We start from the raw sequence: 18,231 nt of genomic DNA, 5'->3' as shown, positions 1-18,231 counted from the left end.
CTACAATTCAGGTGGTTTCCCGTCCTAGTTTCACAGAAACGCTTGTTTTTATCAATGGATATAGGCTACCGTTAGGCCTATTTGTTTATTTATGTATTTATTTTAGCTGTGCTGCTCTGCCAGTGAAACTGAAAGGCCTACACACTACCACTTACTACTAATAGGCTACTTCCAACATAGGCATAGTGACGCGCGGGTCAATCCGAAACCCGCGGGTTAGGGTCGACTGAGAACGGGTCGGGCGGGTGCAGGTCAAATGGGCTACACACACACACAGTATACACACACTGGCTACGCATTCTACAACCGAACTCACTCCCTGAAAATTTAGGTAGGCTTGACTACCGAATTTGAGTCCGAGTAGTGTGCAAGGAAACTATAGTTTCCTTGGTAGTGTGTACCAGAACCGGACTGGACAACAGGTTGTTACGTTACGTACGGCGCGACACTCATAACATTATCACTGTTATTTTGAAAGAGACGGAGGTAGGCTAAGTGTTGAGATATTCTCAAATTTTCTATCCAGTTTCCTCAACATTGCGGTTGTTCCTACCAGTTCTGCTGTCTCGGCCCGGCCCAAAGTTACTGGTGTCAAGTAAACTGAAAATACAGGCAATGGCAGCCGCCATATTGGTCTGAAGTAAACGTTACTATGGTTACAGACATTCTTTACAACCATCGCGAGATCGGAGGAGTGGAGTGACTCCTGTTACCACACAGTCCTCGAATTTTATTTTTGAATAAAATTGAAAAAAACGGTTTGAAAAAAAACCTGACCCGTGCATCATTATAGGCATACTACTAAGAGTCTCCTTCTCAGGTCTAATCTTATGAATTATTTTAGCTTCAGTAACAACATAGCCTACTGACATGCAGATGGAATTTCTAACAAATAATAATAATAATAATATAATCTACCACCATCAAGTGGAAAATCCCATGTTTGATATCGGCTTCAGTGAGGAATGGGCTTGGCTATAGTTTCCCTCCTGCTCAGCCCTGTACAGCACCCAGCTAATTAATAAAATCATCATGCTGTGTGAGAAGGTTAGCTAAGCAGTTATTATTTTATCATTAGGCTATTTTACCAGTAGGTGGAGACAATGCTACACCTATAATATTTCTGAGCTTCCCAGTGGTCGTATTTCTGAGGAACTTCGTGTCCATTTAATACCAAAGACAATAGTTGAGATAAACACTAAAGATAGAAAGGAACTAGAATCTATAAAACTGTATTGAATAAGATAAATAAAATTGATGGATATTTGTAGGCCTAGTCTACGGCGGACATATTTATCTGTCCATAGGCTATTTATGTCTGTTCCCGATATTTGTTTCGTTGTAGGCTCTAATTCTATTTCTTAAAACAATCACACAAGCAAAAAAAAATGCCTTTTGAACCACATCACCCATAAGCAACTGTGTTAGATCTATCACGTCTTCATCTGCTCTGATCTGCAATCGACTTGTAGGACTTTTTGTAGTTTTTACGTCTGGTTTCACTTTTCGACGACGACGGCGAGGAAAATCCCGGAACTAGTATCAAAGTGCCTCTGCTGTGGAGATGATTGTTTATCGCACTTTTTGGTAACATTTTTACTCCAATTGTGTTAATATTTACAGCGTAGCCTACTTATACAATGTTATGTTTCGTTTCGTATTGTGTGTCTACGTTTAAGACCCGAGTTTACTTTGTTGCTGAAAGTTATGGGACAACAACTTGAGAGTCTGTCAAACTTCGCATGTCTTTTTTTCATTTTTGTCACTGAATCACTGTCACAGATTGTCATCCACGTTGTCACCTCAACTTGTTAGGTTTAGATTTGCTGTATTTGGAAGCATACTGGCTTAGGCTACTGTGTTATGGCTTTATTTAAAGTGTTGTCTTCTGTCTCGTTTAGATCTCCACGGGCTTCAGAGCAGGATGGCCACCGCGCCACAGTCATTTCATATGAGGTCGGACGACCTTATCAAAAGGGAGCCGATGGACTACGGAGGATTTGGTGAAGTGTACCTGTGCTACCATAAAACCCTGGGCCAGGTGGTGTTGAAGACTGTGTACACGGGCCCTCTTCGCAATGAGTGAGTCCTGTCTGCCTGTCTGTCTGTCTGTTCAGTGGAGGAACCGGGGTATTCCCCTTTTCCTATATGGGTGACTTGCATCACGGAGGGCCCGGTGTGGCAGGACGCAAATGAATTTCAAATGAATTTAGATAAATATAAAATTGACTTGAACACCCTGATGAATCATTGTGTCACGTCTTAGGTTATGGGATTGGTCTTACATGCAAACATTTTAGAACTAGAGTGATATCAATGTTCCAAATAACCATGAATGGAAACATGATTTATTTAGTACTACAGATGACAACCTTCAAAAGTACTCTGCCTTATTAATAATCAACTTTTTCCTCGTTATGGGTAAATACCACACTCATACCAGCAAGTTTTCTAATTGTAGCAGGTGGTAACCTAGCTACTTTGGTCTTAAAATAACCCTGAACTGTTGTATACATGCTATAAAAAAGTAATCACCCCCAAAGCTTTAAACACCCATCTAGCCTTTGCCACTTTTAGTATCTCTTGATATTTTTCCAGAGCCTATTCTATATTGGATTCTCACTATTGTTAAATTGTTGTTGTTTCTGCTTTGTTTTGTATGATTTTAGTCATGAATATTTAATGCATTCATATACCTATCTATATATGACTATAAAAACTGTAAAAAAACAAAAACAAAACTCAACTCAAACACAACTCAATGAGACCCAGTTTGGATGCTTTTTAATGCTTAGCCAGCAAGCTCTGGATTTGACTGAATATGGACAGTGGAACATTACTGTAGAATGTACAATTTGAAAAGTCACTATATTTGAAGGTTTTGGCAAAATAATGTTGACTGTGTCTGGTAATATTTTGTTATGTTGGCATTTTAATGACAATGTGTGAATTAAACAAAAGGCTGGGCTGCTCACTTTGAAAAAGCCCATGCTGCTTACTCAGTAACCAACACTTCCTTTTTACAGACACAGTAGAGATAAAATGCGGATGTAGGTTGTACAGAATAATTTTCCACTGATGTCTCTTTGAACACTGATTGAACTCCTCTCTTGCCACACTGCCACATTAGCAGCCTTTCCCCCTTCTAAGAAAGCCTGCATTTTCATCTAATCTGATCTTTTCAGTGCTGGCTAAACATGCAAATGGGGTCCCATGGAGTTGAAAGTCAGAGTTCCTCATCTCCCATTAAGTGTCCTCTCCCTTAATGCCACTATAGGGCCTGACATCATGCAAGTTTTTAATATATACGCTACCTCATCTGACCTTTCCCAGGGGCAATAAGAAGACACTGCTGGAGGAGGGGAGCCTAATGACGAGACTGAACCATGAGCGGGTGGTGAAGTTGCTGGGTGTCATCATGGAGGAAGGAGACTGCTCTCTAGTCATGGAACTCATCCCCAGAGGCAACCTGTTGGTCATGCTAGAGCAGGTCAGCAGGCTTAATATTTGGCTGCTCTCGCACTGAAAAGGGTTACTTTAATATCCTCTGTCATTTCCGTAACATCTGCTGCAGTAGTTCCACTGAAAGCTGGTTGCCATTATTTTTCATCCATATTTTACATCATTTTCTGGATAAATAATAACTCGAATAGGTGTTCTTTCTATATAAACCAAAGGACTGAAGTGCCAAATTGTCCCCGTTTTCAGGTTGATGTGCCACTATCCATCAAGGGTAGAATCATTGTAGAGATTTTGGAGGGGATGGTGTACCTTACAGAGAACCATGTCATACACAAGGACTTGAAGCCAGAAAACATTTTAGTGGATAAGGATTTTCACATCAAGGTATGTTGCACCTTTAAATCCTTGACTCATGTATGATCCTCACATAGGTTTTTTTTTTACAGCATGCATGTGTGATGTAGGCAAATACATGCATTTGCTCCCATGGTTACTAGATTGCAGACCTTGGCCTGGCCACCTGTCAGACATGGAGCAAACTCACAAAGGAGGAGTCTCGCAGGATGAGCCGGATGGGGCGCACAGTTGGTGCGAGAGGTGCTGGCACACTGAGCTACATGGCTCCGGAGCACCTGGAGAGTATCCACACACCCTCCACAGAGAAGTCTGATGTCTACAGCTTTGGGATTGTGGTTTGGGTCATCCTCACAGGCCAAGAGCCTTACGAGTGTGAGTTGGGATGTCAAAATTTTTTAAGGATTTTACCAGTGAAATGGACTATACTCATAACTTCTATCAAGATGGCAGAAAGTTAGGTAAACCTCATGCATATGACCGGAGTAATTGTCTTTTCTATGTCCAGATGCCAGGAGTGAGGACCATATTAGCCAGTGCGTCCGTAACGGTGACCGACCTGCAGATAATCTCATCCCAGAAGACACACCTGTAGAGATCATTCAACTGATGAAGAGATGCTGGGAGCATGATCCACAGCAACGACCAACATTTAAAGGTATGCTTTTTGTGTGTGTGTGTGTGGCGCGCGTTTGTGTGTACTATATTTGAACAATATATGGTTCATTCCATATCAGTGGTCCATTAATGGAGCCAGACATAATGAGAGGGATAACATTCAAGCTTTTCACGGTTTTTATTTCTAACATTCAAGGTTTGATTCAATTTATATCTAAGTTCTGATAGTTATTCAGCAGCTGCAGCTCACCATTGTTCAAATCTACACCTTGAACCTTTCAGTAATATTCAAACGCTACTATACCATTAATGGCAGTTGAATGATGTTGGATAAAAACCTCAAATCTTCAAAATCTCTATTTGTCACAATTTAAGAAATACATGATTATTTTTTACATTCATGACCATATATTTCTGAAAATATACAATGGGTATTGGAGGGATTATATAATTCCATTAATCAATAATAATTCCATAATCTTGAGACTGATAAAATTTTCTGAACTCGTCGAGAAATATGTCATTCTTGAATTCCAATAAAAACAGCAGTAATCTCCGAAATTGAAGTCACAGTGTTACAAGTTACAGTGTGGTGCCTCTGCTGTCAGCCTTCTGGTGTTGTTGTGACTGTGGTGTACAGGCATATACAATGGCTCTTGTGTAACTTGCGTGAATGTTTCAGGCTAAGTCATATGACCCCTGCAATTTCATTATGTCTGTTTTCATCCTCTCCCTCCTTTTTTTCCCCCTTTTTTTGCAGAGGGCTACGACTCCTTCTTGCCTTTCTACATGGAAAGGTTTGAATCATCTGTAGAGAGAGACTCACACGGTCTGAGGGCAAGTATATTTGTTTTTTTTATGCGTAATGACAAACACACAGCACTAGTTTTTGAAGTGAAAATGAATGGGGGAGGGGCTCTAATGCTTATTCTAATTAATCAATAAACAGTATATTGTATCTTGATTTCTCATCTGATTGGTATGCAGAACTCGTATGAGGGTCCAGAAGTCCTTGTTGAGAAGATTAAGTCATTATCAATGACCCATGAAAGTTTTTCAGCAGGTGAGTGCTGTTGGCATTCTTGATGGCTTAATGTACCGCCCTTCCCTGCTGTGTTACACTTGTTAACTTGAGACATTTACAGGATCCTGATCAATTTTCATCATATCAAATCAGTACTCTGTATTAGTGAGAAAAACTATATCGCTCCCATCTTCATCCTGCAGATTCCCCAGCTCCTTTGGTGAGCTCAGAGAGAAATGTGTCTGTCCCAGTTGAAGCCAGTATTGAGGACCTGCATTTCACCCCATGTGAGCCCTGTATGGCATCTACGGAGCCTTCCATCCAGACAGATGCAAAGGCAGTCAGTGGCCCCTCAGCCTTGGAACACAAACTGGATCTGGAGCTGAAGTACCACAAAAACGGTAGCTACACCTGTGTGGACCAGCCTGACTCTGCCAACCACCACAGCTACCCGAATGTCTTCCCCCCACAGCGCTCGACCTCTTCAGATCCCACAGCTAGGCAACCAGCACAGGACAGGCCCCCTCTGGGCTCCTCTGTCCAGTCCTGGACAAAAGCTGAGCCAGTCCAGCCTAGCAGTCAGGAGGATGTTTACTATCATCCCACTGCTGGTCTGTATGAGTCCATGACCTCTTCAGGATCCACACCTACTGCATGCCACATGCCCATGTCTGCCAGCTCCCCATCTCTAGCACAGCTTCCCCAGCAGCATCCATACTTCCACTATGACCGCCAGCAGTCCTGGCCAGCTTACTCAGTGTCTGATACGGCCCCCCATGACCTCGCTGCTGGGCAACACTTGAGCTCTAACAAGATGGCATCGGCACACGATCCAGGTACTTGTAAATTCCACTTGGGTAAACGTTTCCAATGCAAATTCCAAATCTGGATGTCTAGGATGTTCACAGCTGCTTCCACCACCTTTTGATTTACCTGCATAAGTCAGAATGTGTGTGTGTTTGTGTGTCTGTGTGTTTGCTCTAGGAAGTCTTTACATTCACAATGCCAGCGGGATCCAGATTGGCCACAACAACACACTGAGTATTAGGAATCCCGACTCCGTGAATAGCTTATCATCTTCTCTACTGTGCAACAGCTCAACTAACTCTCCCCTCCAAGAGGCCATTAAGAAATATGGTAAGCCATGGCAATATTTCTTCCATGTAGCAGATATATGATATTATGCCTATGTATTTTTGCTGTTGCTCATCTGTCAACGTGATTGGTCCTTGGTAAAGATGTGCTGTAGTTATGCACATACAGTAACATATTCAAAGGCGGGTTATGCACAAGGCAATTTTTGGGGCCATGTAGATGAGCAGTGCTCCCAGAAGCTGACGACAAAAGGAGACACAGCATCAGAAACCTATTCAGATATTTCATGGCAACAATGTTTTCCAATTGTATTAAAGAAAGAGTTGGCCAAATAGTTGTCTCATCTATTGGAGACATATTTATACTCACTGTCACATTTAGAGGACCATGCGGTGACTGAGGAGCACCTGGATCTGCTGGGGGACAACATCGGCGCTAACTGGAAGCGTTGCGCGCGACGCCTCGGTCTGACCAGTGTGGAGGTGGAAACCATCGAGCATGACTGCAGCCGCGACGGCCTGCCAGAGATGGTGCACCAGATGCTGGAGCGCTGGAGAATGAAGGAGGGCAGTGTGGGCTGCACCATGGGGAAGCTGTGCCGAGCTCTGGACCGCCTTATCAAGGTAGACCTCATCCAGAAACTACTGGACACCTGCAGAAACAGTTCCTCCTTCTACACTTGATAGACCTGATCTCATGCCAGATTTGCCACATTCCCCTTAAATGGCCTTCTGACTGTGGCGGCCACCTTTTCTGTTGTAAACTGTTTATTGTAGTATTTTAGATCTAAAATGTCTGTTTCTCCTATCACCATTCTCAAGCAATACTTCATTTGAACATTTATTTGTACTGACTGAACACTGACTGTTATTCTGTCCCACCAAACGACCACTTGGACTTGATTGCTACTGTGACCATTTAAAAGCTCAATTTACAATTTAGTTTAAAAGTAAAACACAAATTTTGAGTTGTGGTACTACATGATTTTGTCCAACTCTTTTATCTTTATATGCACCAAAGATAAACAGGATCGGGGTTCAGTGGTAATTGAAAATGGTATTTTCCAAACCTGAACATTCTTTGAGAACTGACATATATTCAAGAAGTTCTGGAAATGTCATGGAAATGTCATGGAAATGTGTACATAATCTTTTTTCTTTTCTTTTTTTCGACCTGTCTGTGGATTTCTAGCTTGTTTCTCAGTAAATTTACTTTTGAAGGAATAATGACCTAAATCATACTTTTCCTCGTTTATGTCCCAATTGATTGGTATAGCAAGCCAACACAAGTCCTGTGATCAGGTATTTAACACAAAAGTTAACATATATGACATATTTGTTCCAGCCCACCACAAACATAATTACTCCAATCACAGATCAGGTAAGGTCAATGAATCATTCAAGTAGATGAAAACATTTGTATGGTTAGAATCCAAATGAAATGCAGATTGTTCAACCAACAGGAGAAAAAGTGTCATGTTCTACCAATACACACATATTAATGCTGTTATCCCTCCGTCCTTTGGGGGGCAGTAGATATTCTATTCATGAATGTAAGCTTGGTCAAAGAGGTCAAACTCTTTATCCCCATACATCTGAATGCTGGGGTGTCCTGGTGGTTCAGTCATTTAAGGCACATACCGTGTACCTGCGATGTGCTTTCAACTGTCTAATAAAGGAAAAAAAAATTCTGAAAGCTGCTGTAGTTTATGTGCCGCCATGAACAGTGTTTCCCCAACATGATGGTAAAAGCAACACGTGTACATAAACTACCAAAACTTTTTGTTTGAGTGTTAAATATGTGTGCTTCAGAAACTAATCAGATTATCTCCAGGCTTATGAACTGTTGCAGTATATCAGGCATTTGCATTATACTTTTATCTGCACCCGCGGATAGTCTGGTCCACACACATTTATTGTTGGGACGTGTTCATGTGCTTGTTTTGTCAGGTTTCACTGTAGAATTCACCATCATTTTGGGTGTGAGTACTGTATGTTTCTTTGAGAGAACAAGAGAGAGAGTGAGACTGATGTTAGAGCTTACTGTATTTTTTATAAATGGTTGCAATAGGGTAAAACACATGTAATAATCAACCCTGTTTATTGTCCATGGCCAATAAATAACACTTTGCAGACTAAAACCCCAATCTAGACTGTATGCTCTGCATATGAAAGAAAAGAATATACTCTGAATGCACAGAAACATTTTCATGACAGTATTACATATTAGATTTCCCTGTACTGTTTAAATCACATCTTAATGGATTACAGACGCAATGATAGTATCTACACAGGTCTAAAGACATGGAATTTTGCACTTTTCAAGCATTTGCAAATCAAACAGTTACCACTGTTATCAAGATTTTTTGCCTGGTGAGTTTATTAATCTCTTTACTGAACACAAGAAAATAAATCCCTGCATGCCATGAATGACTTATGATAAGATCCAGGGATACAAATGTGGACAGGCATTACAGTTTCATAACAGTAATTACATCCATTTTCTATCAGATTTAAGGATGTCTTTAAAAGGGCACCCAGTTGCCCAAAAGATTAAATCTAATTAAGTATCTTTGTTTGTCTTGCCAAAACAAAAGTAATCTACCTTGCATCATTAGACCTCCAACAGGACAACAGGAACAAGTAATTAAAGGAATCGGCTAAACAACAAGATTTCAATGAAATGAGTTCGGGCTGCAGGCCTGTGGGACCAGGGGAAGAATGACTTAATTGAAATCGGCAGCTTGAGATGGTGTCAAAGGTGGATTTGCTCCTGCGTGACGGCGAAAAGTCCCATGACTGCCATGTATATTTTACTCATGAGTTTACACACAATAACAAAGAGTCAATTTCAGACAACACAAACCTAATAGTCTTTTTTCCACCTGTGAATTTATCTACAGCTGCATGATTTGGGTTGTATTGGTTTGCTTTGCTGTCTTTCTCTCCCTATTGTATTTAAATGGAGGTATACACATAAAACATCTTGTTGGACAATAAAGTAAAGAAATATTCTATGTTAATTGTACAGCTATTACAGAATGACTTGGCTAATTCTCATAATACAGCTAAACAAACAGACAATATTGATTAGTGTCATAATTTGGGTATTATGCAGTGAAATGGTATACCAAACAATTTATCTACATAATTGGTCAAGCACCCATGTAAACTATATACCTGCAGTCGTCAAGTGTAAACAATAGTTGAGCTGGGACAGTAAAAGAAGTGGAACAGCTTTTTAAAGTCAGTCGTTATTTAGGAGTATTGCTATGATAAACAACCAAAAGGGATTCCTGACTTTGAGGCCTGACCATTGAAATCCAATACCAGTGTGAATCTCTCAAAATGCACCACCATGTAAGACAACAGTGCTGTGTTCCACTTTGTTCCCAGCCAGTGTGATTCCCTGAGGTCAAACTCAGGCTTTACTAAGTTAATTCCAGCAGCAAATGACTGCTTATTAAAAATATTAATAAACACTCAGCAAGATCCACAAGTATTTGCACAGCACTTCGCTGTGTTGTTTTGGCCTCATACTCTTATGTTATTTTGGATATAAAATGATACAATGACTTTATTGAAAGTGTAGAAGGCCAGCTTTCCTTTTAGGGTTAAGTATATATTCAATAGAATATGACTTTTTAGTGAGTGGTCAAAGTCCTTACTGTGCAACGATTTCCATAAGTCAGAAACAGAGAAATACCACTAGGGTCTCTTTCTATCCTTTTTGCATTTCACCGGATCTCTACAAGTGTTACAGCCCCAATTTAAAATGAATTATATTAGGATTACTTTGTCATTGATGTACACACAAATACCCATAATGTCAAAGTGGATTTTTAAATAGATTTAAGGTGCATCCAAGTTACTTTGTATGTCCTTGATTGGAGTCAACCTGTGGCAAATTCAGACATAAGGTCCCACAGATGACAGTGCATGTCAGAGCAGAAACTCTAACGTAAAGTCCAAGGAACTGTCTGTAATTCAAAGACAGAAATGTGAGGAGGCATAGATCTGGGGCAGGAAGTATTTTTTATAGCTTGGAGTTCAAAGGAGCACAGTAGGCTCCACCATTAGGAAATGGAAAAAAGGGGAACTACCCTCTTCATAGAGCTGGACGTCTAACCAAACTGAGTAACCAAGCAAGAAGGACCTTGGTCAGGGAGGTGACCGAGAAACTGAGGGCCACTCTGACGGACTACAGAGCTGTTGGCTGCGATGGGAGACCTTGCTGGAAGGAAAACAGTCAGGGCAGAACTCTGCAAACCTGGGCTGTATGGCAGAGTGGCCAGAAGGAAGCCTCTCCTGGGAAAAAAAGGCACATGACAACACACCTGGAGTTTGCAAAAAGGCACGCGAAAGCATGAGGCAAAGGTATTCTGTGGTGAAATGAAAATTTAACTCTTGAGCTGTAATGCAAAGCGCTATGTCTGGCGGAAACCAAGCACAGCTCATGACCCAACGCCATCCCTACCATGAAGCATGGTGGTGGCTGCATCATTCTGTGGGAGGCTTTTCAGAGGGTGTTGCAGGGACTGCAAGACTTGTAAGGATAGAGGGAACAATGAATGGAGCCAAATGCAGGCAAATTCTTGAAGAGCCTGTTTCAGAGTGGCAAAGACCTTTGACTGGGGTGACGATTTAAGTTCCAAGAGGACAGTAAGCATACAGCCAAATCAACTTGAATGGCTTCAGAACAAGAGTGTGAAAGTCATTGAGTGGCCCAGCCAAAGTCCAGACTTTGGCTGGGCCACTTGAATCCCATAGAAAATCTGTGGAATAATTTGAAGATAGCTGTTCAGAGATTCTCCCCATCCAATTTGACCATGCTTGTGCAAATCTGCAAGGAAGAATGTGAGAACATCCCTAGATCCAGACGTGCCAAGCTGACAGACATAACCATGCCAACATACTGCTCACGGCCTCAGAGAAATCAAAAATGACAAAAAGTCCAAAATTAATTTGCATAGAGATGCATTCAGTGCAAACAAAAACTACAAAGGCAACATGACGGTAAGTAAGTCTTGTAATGTTTCTGGGTTGTAAAAGTTATTGCACCGTAGGAATGTTTGACAACTATTTAGTCTAATCTTTTTAGTGTATCCAAATGCTTTTAGGGATCCTGAAATCTGGGACATGAACAAAAATGAATCTAGCTGAAAATACCTGTAAATTAAAGCTGTCTGCAATTAACCTGAAAGCCATTGTGTCATTTCATAGCCTGAATAATGCATAGGGGGCCAGAAGAAGGTGACTGCTGCCCAAATACTTAGGGAGCCTGTGGTATATTCCTGAACATGATTCCTGAAAATACAAATAAAGTAATTGCACAGCCTAGAGAACATCAGCTGCAAAATATATCCAGAGATATATTGTAAACAATATAAAGGGAGGGAAATTTCAGGGCCAAGCCACTTTGGCATGTCCTGGTACCATCTCTAGATTGATCTGGGGGTTGTCTATCTCTTTAGTCCTTTTTCCACACATGGTGGCCCGTAGAGATTTTTTGTCACACGCACTGTGTGTCTTTTGCTCATTTGTTTGGGCCTCTGGAATTGGAGTTAGTTGATCTTTAGATGTGTTGCCACTAGCTGCGGGGTTAGTGACGCGGCACACTCGAGGATAGTGTCTGAAGCATTCAAAAGTATCCTTGCACTTCTCACAGCCACTACTGCCCTTCAAGGCTACCATATGAGGCTGGGCAGAGGAGTTGGTTGAGCAGGATTGGTTGGTCTGTCTGCGGATGGTGCGAAGGCTGACCCTGATCATTGGCTTGGAGCGGCACTTCCCCGGGCCCTGGGAGCAGAGGCAGCCCTTCAGACAGGCGCGGCGCAGAGTGCCCAGGTCCCTGCACATTACCTTGCGGAAGTTGGGCCTTAGCATTAGATAGATGATCGGGTTGTAGATGGTGGAGGATTTGGCAAACATGGCTGGCATGGCGAATGCCAGAGGAGGGATGTTCTCAATGTGTCCAAAAGCAGCCCACATAGATACTCCATGCCGCAAAGAAACCAATGCAGACAGCAACACTTAGCTGGTGAAGAGTAGAGCACAGAAAAGCAGAGAAAGAGTAATTGATATACTTTTGAAAACAGTTAAAATATCGACTACCTGATCAGCCTGTGGTGCATTCCACTGAACTCTTAAAATGAAGAGATAAAAGCCGAACAATGACTGGCTACTAAGGCTGACTGAACCTGGGCATTTAGATTCTTTGCAGCATGAAAGATTTATTGAACAATATCTTAGCCTCAGTCTGTCAGTTGATTACATGGGCAGAAAGACATTTTGGTGAACCATTCTTGTATGGATCAGAGATATTCTTATGGAGAGGGATATATGATGATGACCATTTATCAGCAATAGCAGCAGCATTGGTGTCTGGCTTCTCATCCATCACAATGTATGTCTGGCTTCTCATCCATCACAATGTATTCCCGTAACCAGAGCCAATTGCTGCTAATGAGAAGCTCCATCACTGGAGGATCTATTGAGGTCACTGCCAATTTCTTCAAGAAATGGAGGAGAGAGGAAATCTACAGAGGACACTTGTCTCTAAGGAGGCACTTTGATATTCACCCTCCACCCCCACCCTAACCCCCTTTTTGATGGCCATTAGATTATCTCCTGCATAACCATGCTGTGTCAGTCTGGTTCTGTAAAATTTGTTTATTCTGACCCATGGGTAATTCTCTCATGCATTTGTATTAGAGATGAGTCACAGATCGATTGGATGGTGTACCAATAATAAGATTTGCACCAGTATTCAGAGGTATGAGCAGGGGAAGCTAGCCCGGAGGTAGGTTTCAGGCTTATCACTGCTTTTTTGTCAGTGAGAATGCACAACCCTGCATGTAGCGGAAAGAGTGAATGGTAGAATAATGCATCTCTGGGCTGCAATTATACAGGGACACACAGTAATGACGAGGGCAAGAAGAATGTAAGGGTGGAAAGAGAAAAGAGATTGAGAGAGCGAAAGAGAGAGAAGAAGCAATAAAGAACGGCTTAAGATGTAACAGACCTCATTCTTAATAGTCAGTAGTCAATTCCATAGAGCATTATTTTATTTCTTAGTCAATAATTGACATTCAGTGATGATGTCTTTTCCTACGGTATGTAAATCCAATTATGACCGCATGGAGGATACCCAATATTAAACCTGAATGCAGCAGAGTATGATGGAAGTAATCATTTGTATTTGTTTATCAGACTTTCCTCTCACCTTAACAATTATTGTCTGGATGCTGCTCATATGTGTCTGTCTGGATGCATGCTGCTCCATGGTCTTGCGGGACGCACGCACCGTGACCAGAATGCCTGTGTAGGACACTACAATAACACAGCATGGTAGGATGTAGCAGAAAACAAATAGTGCCACAGTGTAGGTGCGTGCCTTGGTGTGTTGATTGGATAGGCGCCAGTCAATGCAACAGGCAGTGCCATAAGGCTCCGGTCCGTACTCCCCCCAGTGAACCAGTGGGGAGCAGGCGAACAGCAGGGCATAGGCCCAAACACAGGCAATCAGCAGACGGCCATGGACTGAGTTAAACCTGTTTCCTGGGGACACAGATTAAATTAGCATTAATACTACATTACTAAAGTAGATCAATAACCAAAGATTCTGGGCACACTGATGAGTTGTTGATCTGAGCAAAACTTGAATGACACAATATATTAGATTTTGGAAAACATACAGTGTTTGTAGTAAGGCCATGTTTCAAAAGAAAAGCTGCAATGAGAGAGTAAGTGGTTCATGAATAACTAACTTTACATAAACTGTGTTCTTGAGATCTATGCTAGAATATCCAATTGAGAGTTCTGCATATAAACTCTTTTGTCCCGTTTCCTGGGAAAACACAATTTTTAGAGGTCAGATAGAATGCCTTGTTGCACTGCAATAGCCAACATCCCAAGCAATACTTATTGACTGCAGCTCCTGCACTTGTCAGTCATCAAAGAAAGGCTAATGTGCAATGCTTCACTGAGGGATTATCGTTTCATTTCCTTCCACAGATAAATCAACAATCAGCCACTTAGGGATGTGATGGTTAATCCTGTGTCATTTCAATGGGCAAAAATAGCTTCTTTGAAGACTTACCATAGAGCGGATAACATACTTTAACAAAACACACCATGCTCAGCAAGGTTAGATTGGTCAGACTGCAGATGCCAAACAACATGCCACAAAAAGCGTATATGTAGCACACTGTTTTCCCGTACAGCCACCTGCGTAGGAGGGCAAGGGGGTGTGAGAAAGACAGAGGAGGACATCGCAATACAAGAAGGAGAGGAAAAAAAGATCAATGAGAGAGAAAGTGAGAAAGGGAAAAGAGAGAGAATAATAATGAGCATCACACTCCATATCTGTGAACTCACAGGCAATCATATAGCTAACCAACCATATAGTTAAATGAACCATGAAATTTGAAGGGGGGTCTCATACAAAAGCAACACCTACACCAATCTCCCCTACAGCACACATATGTTTCACATGAAAGCGTCCCATTCGCAATACTACACTTCCCCTAATCTCTGGTGGTGAGAACAATCAAGCAGAGACATGTTTTCTCTTTGATACCTGTTGTTGTCGCGAGGTGCTGGGAGCAGTACCTGTGGTAGAAGCTGGAAGTTATCGCCATAGGGTAGAGAGACAGGGTCAGGCCCATGTCACTGATGGCTAGGTTGATGATGAAGAACTCAGCAGGCTTCAACAGGTGTTTCTTCTTGTAAGAAACATATAGCAACGTGCTGTTGCCAAATAGAGAACAGACTCCTGCAGGAAAATAGACCCCCACCCCCGACTGTGAGAGTCATAACCACAAGTATGCAGCGCTGCTAATGTCAGAGAATAGGATTTCAATTTCCAGCAAATGTGCCGAAAACAAGCAACACATATTGTTGGACACAGACTGCCAGTTTAATCTGAGAATCCTTAAATATGTAAACATCTCCATTGTTTCTTTGTTGGACATTAGGTATCAATTAGGTTGCTTGTTGTCAAACACATAAATCAACATGCTTACCTGTCCAACACAAAGATATGGGTGGTTTGAGATTTGTTTACACCTTGATGTTTCATTTATTTTTACATTTTAAATAATACACTATAAATAAACAATACTACAGCTATATTTGCATAAGTAAAGGCCAAGTAGACATGTCAACATTCTTTGGAACAATGGTGCTCTACTCAAGTGTGGTTTGACATAAACATACAGTACATGCAACAGAACACCTGTAACGCGGCCATGGGATGACATTTTCTTTGATCTGGGGGATCATGCAAAATCACAGCTGTCATGACTCCCTTGATAGCGTGGATCTGAAATCCGTTTCTACAGGCTCATACAAACACCTGCTCACAGGCCCTGCTCTATCCCACTTAATGTCAGGAATTTTACAAACACATTGGTAGGGGGAATTGAGTGAGTAGCATCAGTACAAGATATTCTCAAGTATGGGATTGAATGAGAGTACTTGAGATGCTTCAGAAAATAAGCATCTCTTCCATTTTAAAATCCACATTCAATCAGGGGGAGGGATCTTGTTACGCTGACTGGAAAATGGAGGGATTTCCTTCAGGAGGCATGAGCAACAATCAACTCTAGATGTTTTATTCCCTTTGTCTTTGAGCATGCACACACACACACACACAATGTACACAAAAGCTTCAAGTTATTTTCAGTGTGTTTAATCAGCAATGTTCTGTGGGAACAAAGCAGTGAGGCCGTTTGGCTTCCTTCCATCAGTGTGCAGCGTAAGTCTACATTAAATATAAGAATTCTCCAGTAATGCTGCCAAGATCAAAGACTATGATGAAAGTTAATCTGGGCACATTTATCATCAGAAGCCCCCTCAGCGTTGTCCTTATCTGTGTATGTCTCTAATGCAGAACAGACTAAAACATGTACATATGGTGTATAGATGGAGTTGGAATATGTATCACTTACTTGCACAGACACAAGTCAGAGACAGACAAAAGCACACATGCTTGCATGGCTTCACAGTGTGCTGTCTTGTATCATGCTGTTACTAATCTCAGCTGGAGCAGTAGTAGAAAAATCACTGACAGTGTGGATTCATTTTATTAGTCGTTCACCTGTATGGGATTGAATTTTGGAGTATTTTACTCACCAAATATAGTGTAGACGACAGCCACTGTTATATCCACTGCTACAGGTATGTTGGAGTGGAATGCAATGTCATCATCAAACAGCACCATCTGAAAACATTAATTTCATGAGAAATGTTGGGGCTGGTTCTTCAAACTACGGTAATTGATAATACATTACTTTTCAGTCAGTGTAACAAGACAAAATATAACAATATTAATGCTGGTGGAGATAAATAATTTACCTATTACTTATGAGGTCACACAAAGACAGTCATCCCTCTTGCCAAGGACACATGCTGCATCAACCACAACAACCTCCAAATAATTTATTTTACCCCACAATCAACTAAGTAATGTGTATGTTTTGATTTCCACAAGTGACATCACAACAAGTAATGCAAGTGAGACTAAACTGGGGTCATGAACTCAAAGCTCACTTGTGTTTTCTGTCTTGCATTAAATCACTTTTTTCTTTTCTTGAAACTTTCTATTAGGTCTCCACAGTTTATTTACATTTCAAGACTATACATGAAAGTAAAGTATTACATCTCAGCAAGTTAGGGCAATCTACCCATGCATTAAAAAAACACTTTAACCAAATGATTCTAACAAAGTGAACTTTAACTCAAAATAGATTGCTTTAATGAAGAAAAATATTTAGTTTTCCATGGGGGGAAAAACATTGTACAGAGGGAAATAATGTAAAAAAGACATGTGATTGTCTACAAAGCAGAAGAGTCACACATGGAGGAAAAATCATGCTATACATGTGAAAGATGGACTCATGTTGCAATTTGGCTTCAATGTGGAATTCAAGTTTAGATGAAGATGACATTACTTGTATTATCAATCGAAATTGTTGTATTCATGTGAACCCTGAGTTTAATGTGTGGATGGAGTTTCAACTGTTAACAAAGGACATGTGCCTCTCTTGTTTTCATTTGTCAAATATTTAGTTCAGGCAAAAAAGGCATGAAAAATTGAAGGTTTCCTCAAACTCATATTATCTGTGTAAAGTATATCTTACATATCTTACTTATCATATCTTACATGTGTAAAGTTGTTTCCACATGTGAAATTACAAGTTCATGTGTCAATGGGAAAACATGCTATTTTTATACAATGTAGTCAAATAGTTTGATAGAAAATGTAATGTGGAATTTTTGTAATAAAATGGAAAATTCAGCAAATGTACAACTGCAAATTTTAGATGACTTTTGTGAGACCAAAAAAATGACATGCACAGGCTACAATTTAACAGTCTTAATAAGCTAGTGTCAGAGGGCAGTCATATTATTGAATTTGGTGTATGAGTAGATTAACCGTGTCAATATCCTCAACTGAATGTAATTTACATGTGCCTGATATATTAACATTCCCTTAAGCCACCACATCAATAACATTGTCTCTTTGAACGAGTTCATTTTGATTCAGATGATGACTGACATAAATCAATGGACAACACAAGGCGCAATAAACTACAGAGAATGGAGAAATACACCTCAAACACATCATGTCTTTAGGGGTTATAGCACTTTTCTTGTGGTCAGCTGCATTAAATA

General features: G+C 40.9%; 2 protein-coding genes across 2 annotated transcripts; one reads left to right on the top strand and one right to left on the bottom strand.

Annotated features, from left to right (window-relative positions):
* Nucleotides 1-1,517: 1,517 nt before the first annotated feature.
* Nucleotides 1,518-9,514, top strand: ripk1l (receptor (TNFRSF)-interacting serine-threonine kinase 1, like). Its single transcript, XM_071527540.1, has 11 exons — nucleotides 1,518-1,587; nucleotides 1,902-2,082; nucleotides 3,334-3,490; nucleotides 3,709-3,846; nucleotides 3,960-4,191; nucleotides 4,325-4,474; nucleotides 5,195-5,271; nucleotides 5,422-5,497; nucleotides 5,662-6,294; nucleotides 6,443-6,595; nucleotides 6,935-9,514. The coding sequence occupies exons 2-11, from the start codon at nucleotides 1,925-1,927 to the stop codon at nucleotides 7,234-7,236; spliced, it is 2,076 nt and encodes a 691-aa protein (XP_071383641.1). The 5' UTR covers nucleotides 1,518-1,587; nucleotides 1,902-1,924; the 3' UTR covers nucleotides 7,237-9,514.
* Nucleotides 9,515-11,955: 2,441 nt separating this feature from the next.
* Nucleotides 11,956-16,777, bottom strand: opn7a (opsin 7, group member a). The gene is given in 6 exon segments (XM_071527554.1): nucleotides 11,956-12,550; nucleotides 12,552-12,589; nucleotides 13,778-14,112; nucleotides 14,654-14,781; nucleotides 15,166-15,328; nucleotides 16,690-16,777. Coding segments are annotated over 6 exon segments (1,347 nt in total).
* Between the last annotated feature and the right edge of the window lie 1,454 nt (nucleotides 16,778-18,231).

This window comes from Centroberyx affinis, unplaced genomic scaffold, assembly GCF_046629955.1.
Source record: "Centroberyx affinis isolate AG114_WGS23_722 - 3 ecotype Tasmania unplaced genomic scaffold, CSIRO-AGI_Caff_v1 ptg001544l_1, whole genome shotgun sequence".
NCBI classification, from domain to species: Eukaryota; Metazoa; Chordata; class Actinopteri; order Beryciformes; family Berycidae; genus Centroberyx; species Centroberyx affinis.
Note: the sequence above shows the minus strand (reverse complement) of the source record. Positions and strands in the feature narration are given on the sequence as shown.

What these genes read in the sequence shown, in the direction of transcription:
- ripk1l (XM_071527540.1), top strand. Translation starts at nt 1,925, where the DNA reads ATGGCCACCGCGCCACAGTCATTTCATATGAGGTCGGACGACCTTATC. An exon ending in ACGGGCCCTCTTCGCAATGA is followed by an intron (nt 2,083 to 3,333) that starts GTGAGTCCTGTC and finishes GACCTTTCCCAG; the next exon opens with GGGCAATAAGAAGACACTGC. An exon ending in AGGCCAAGAGCCTTACGAGT is followed by an intron (nt 4,192 to 4,324) that starts GTGAGTTGGGAT and finishes TTCTATGTCCAG; the next exon opens with ATGCCAGGAGTGAGGACCAT.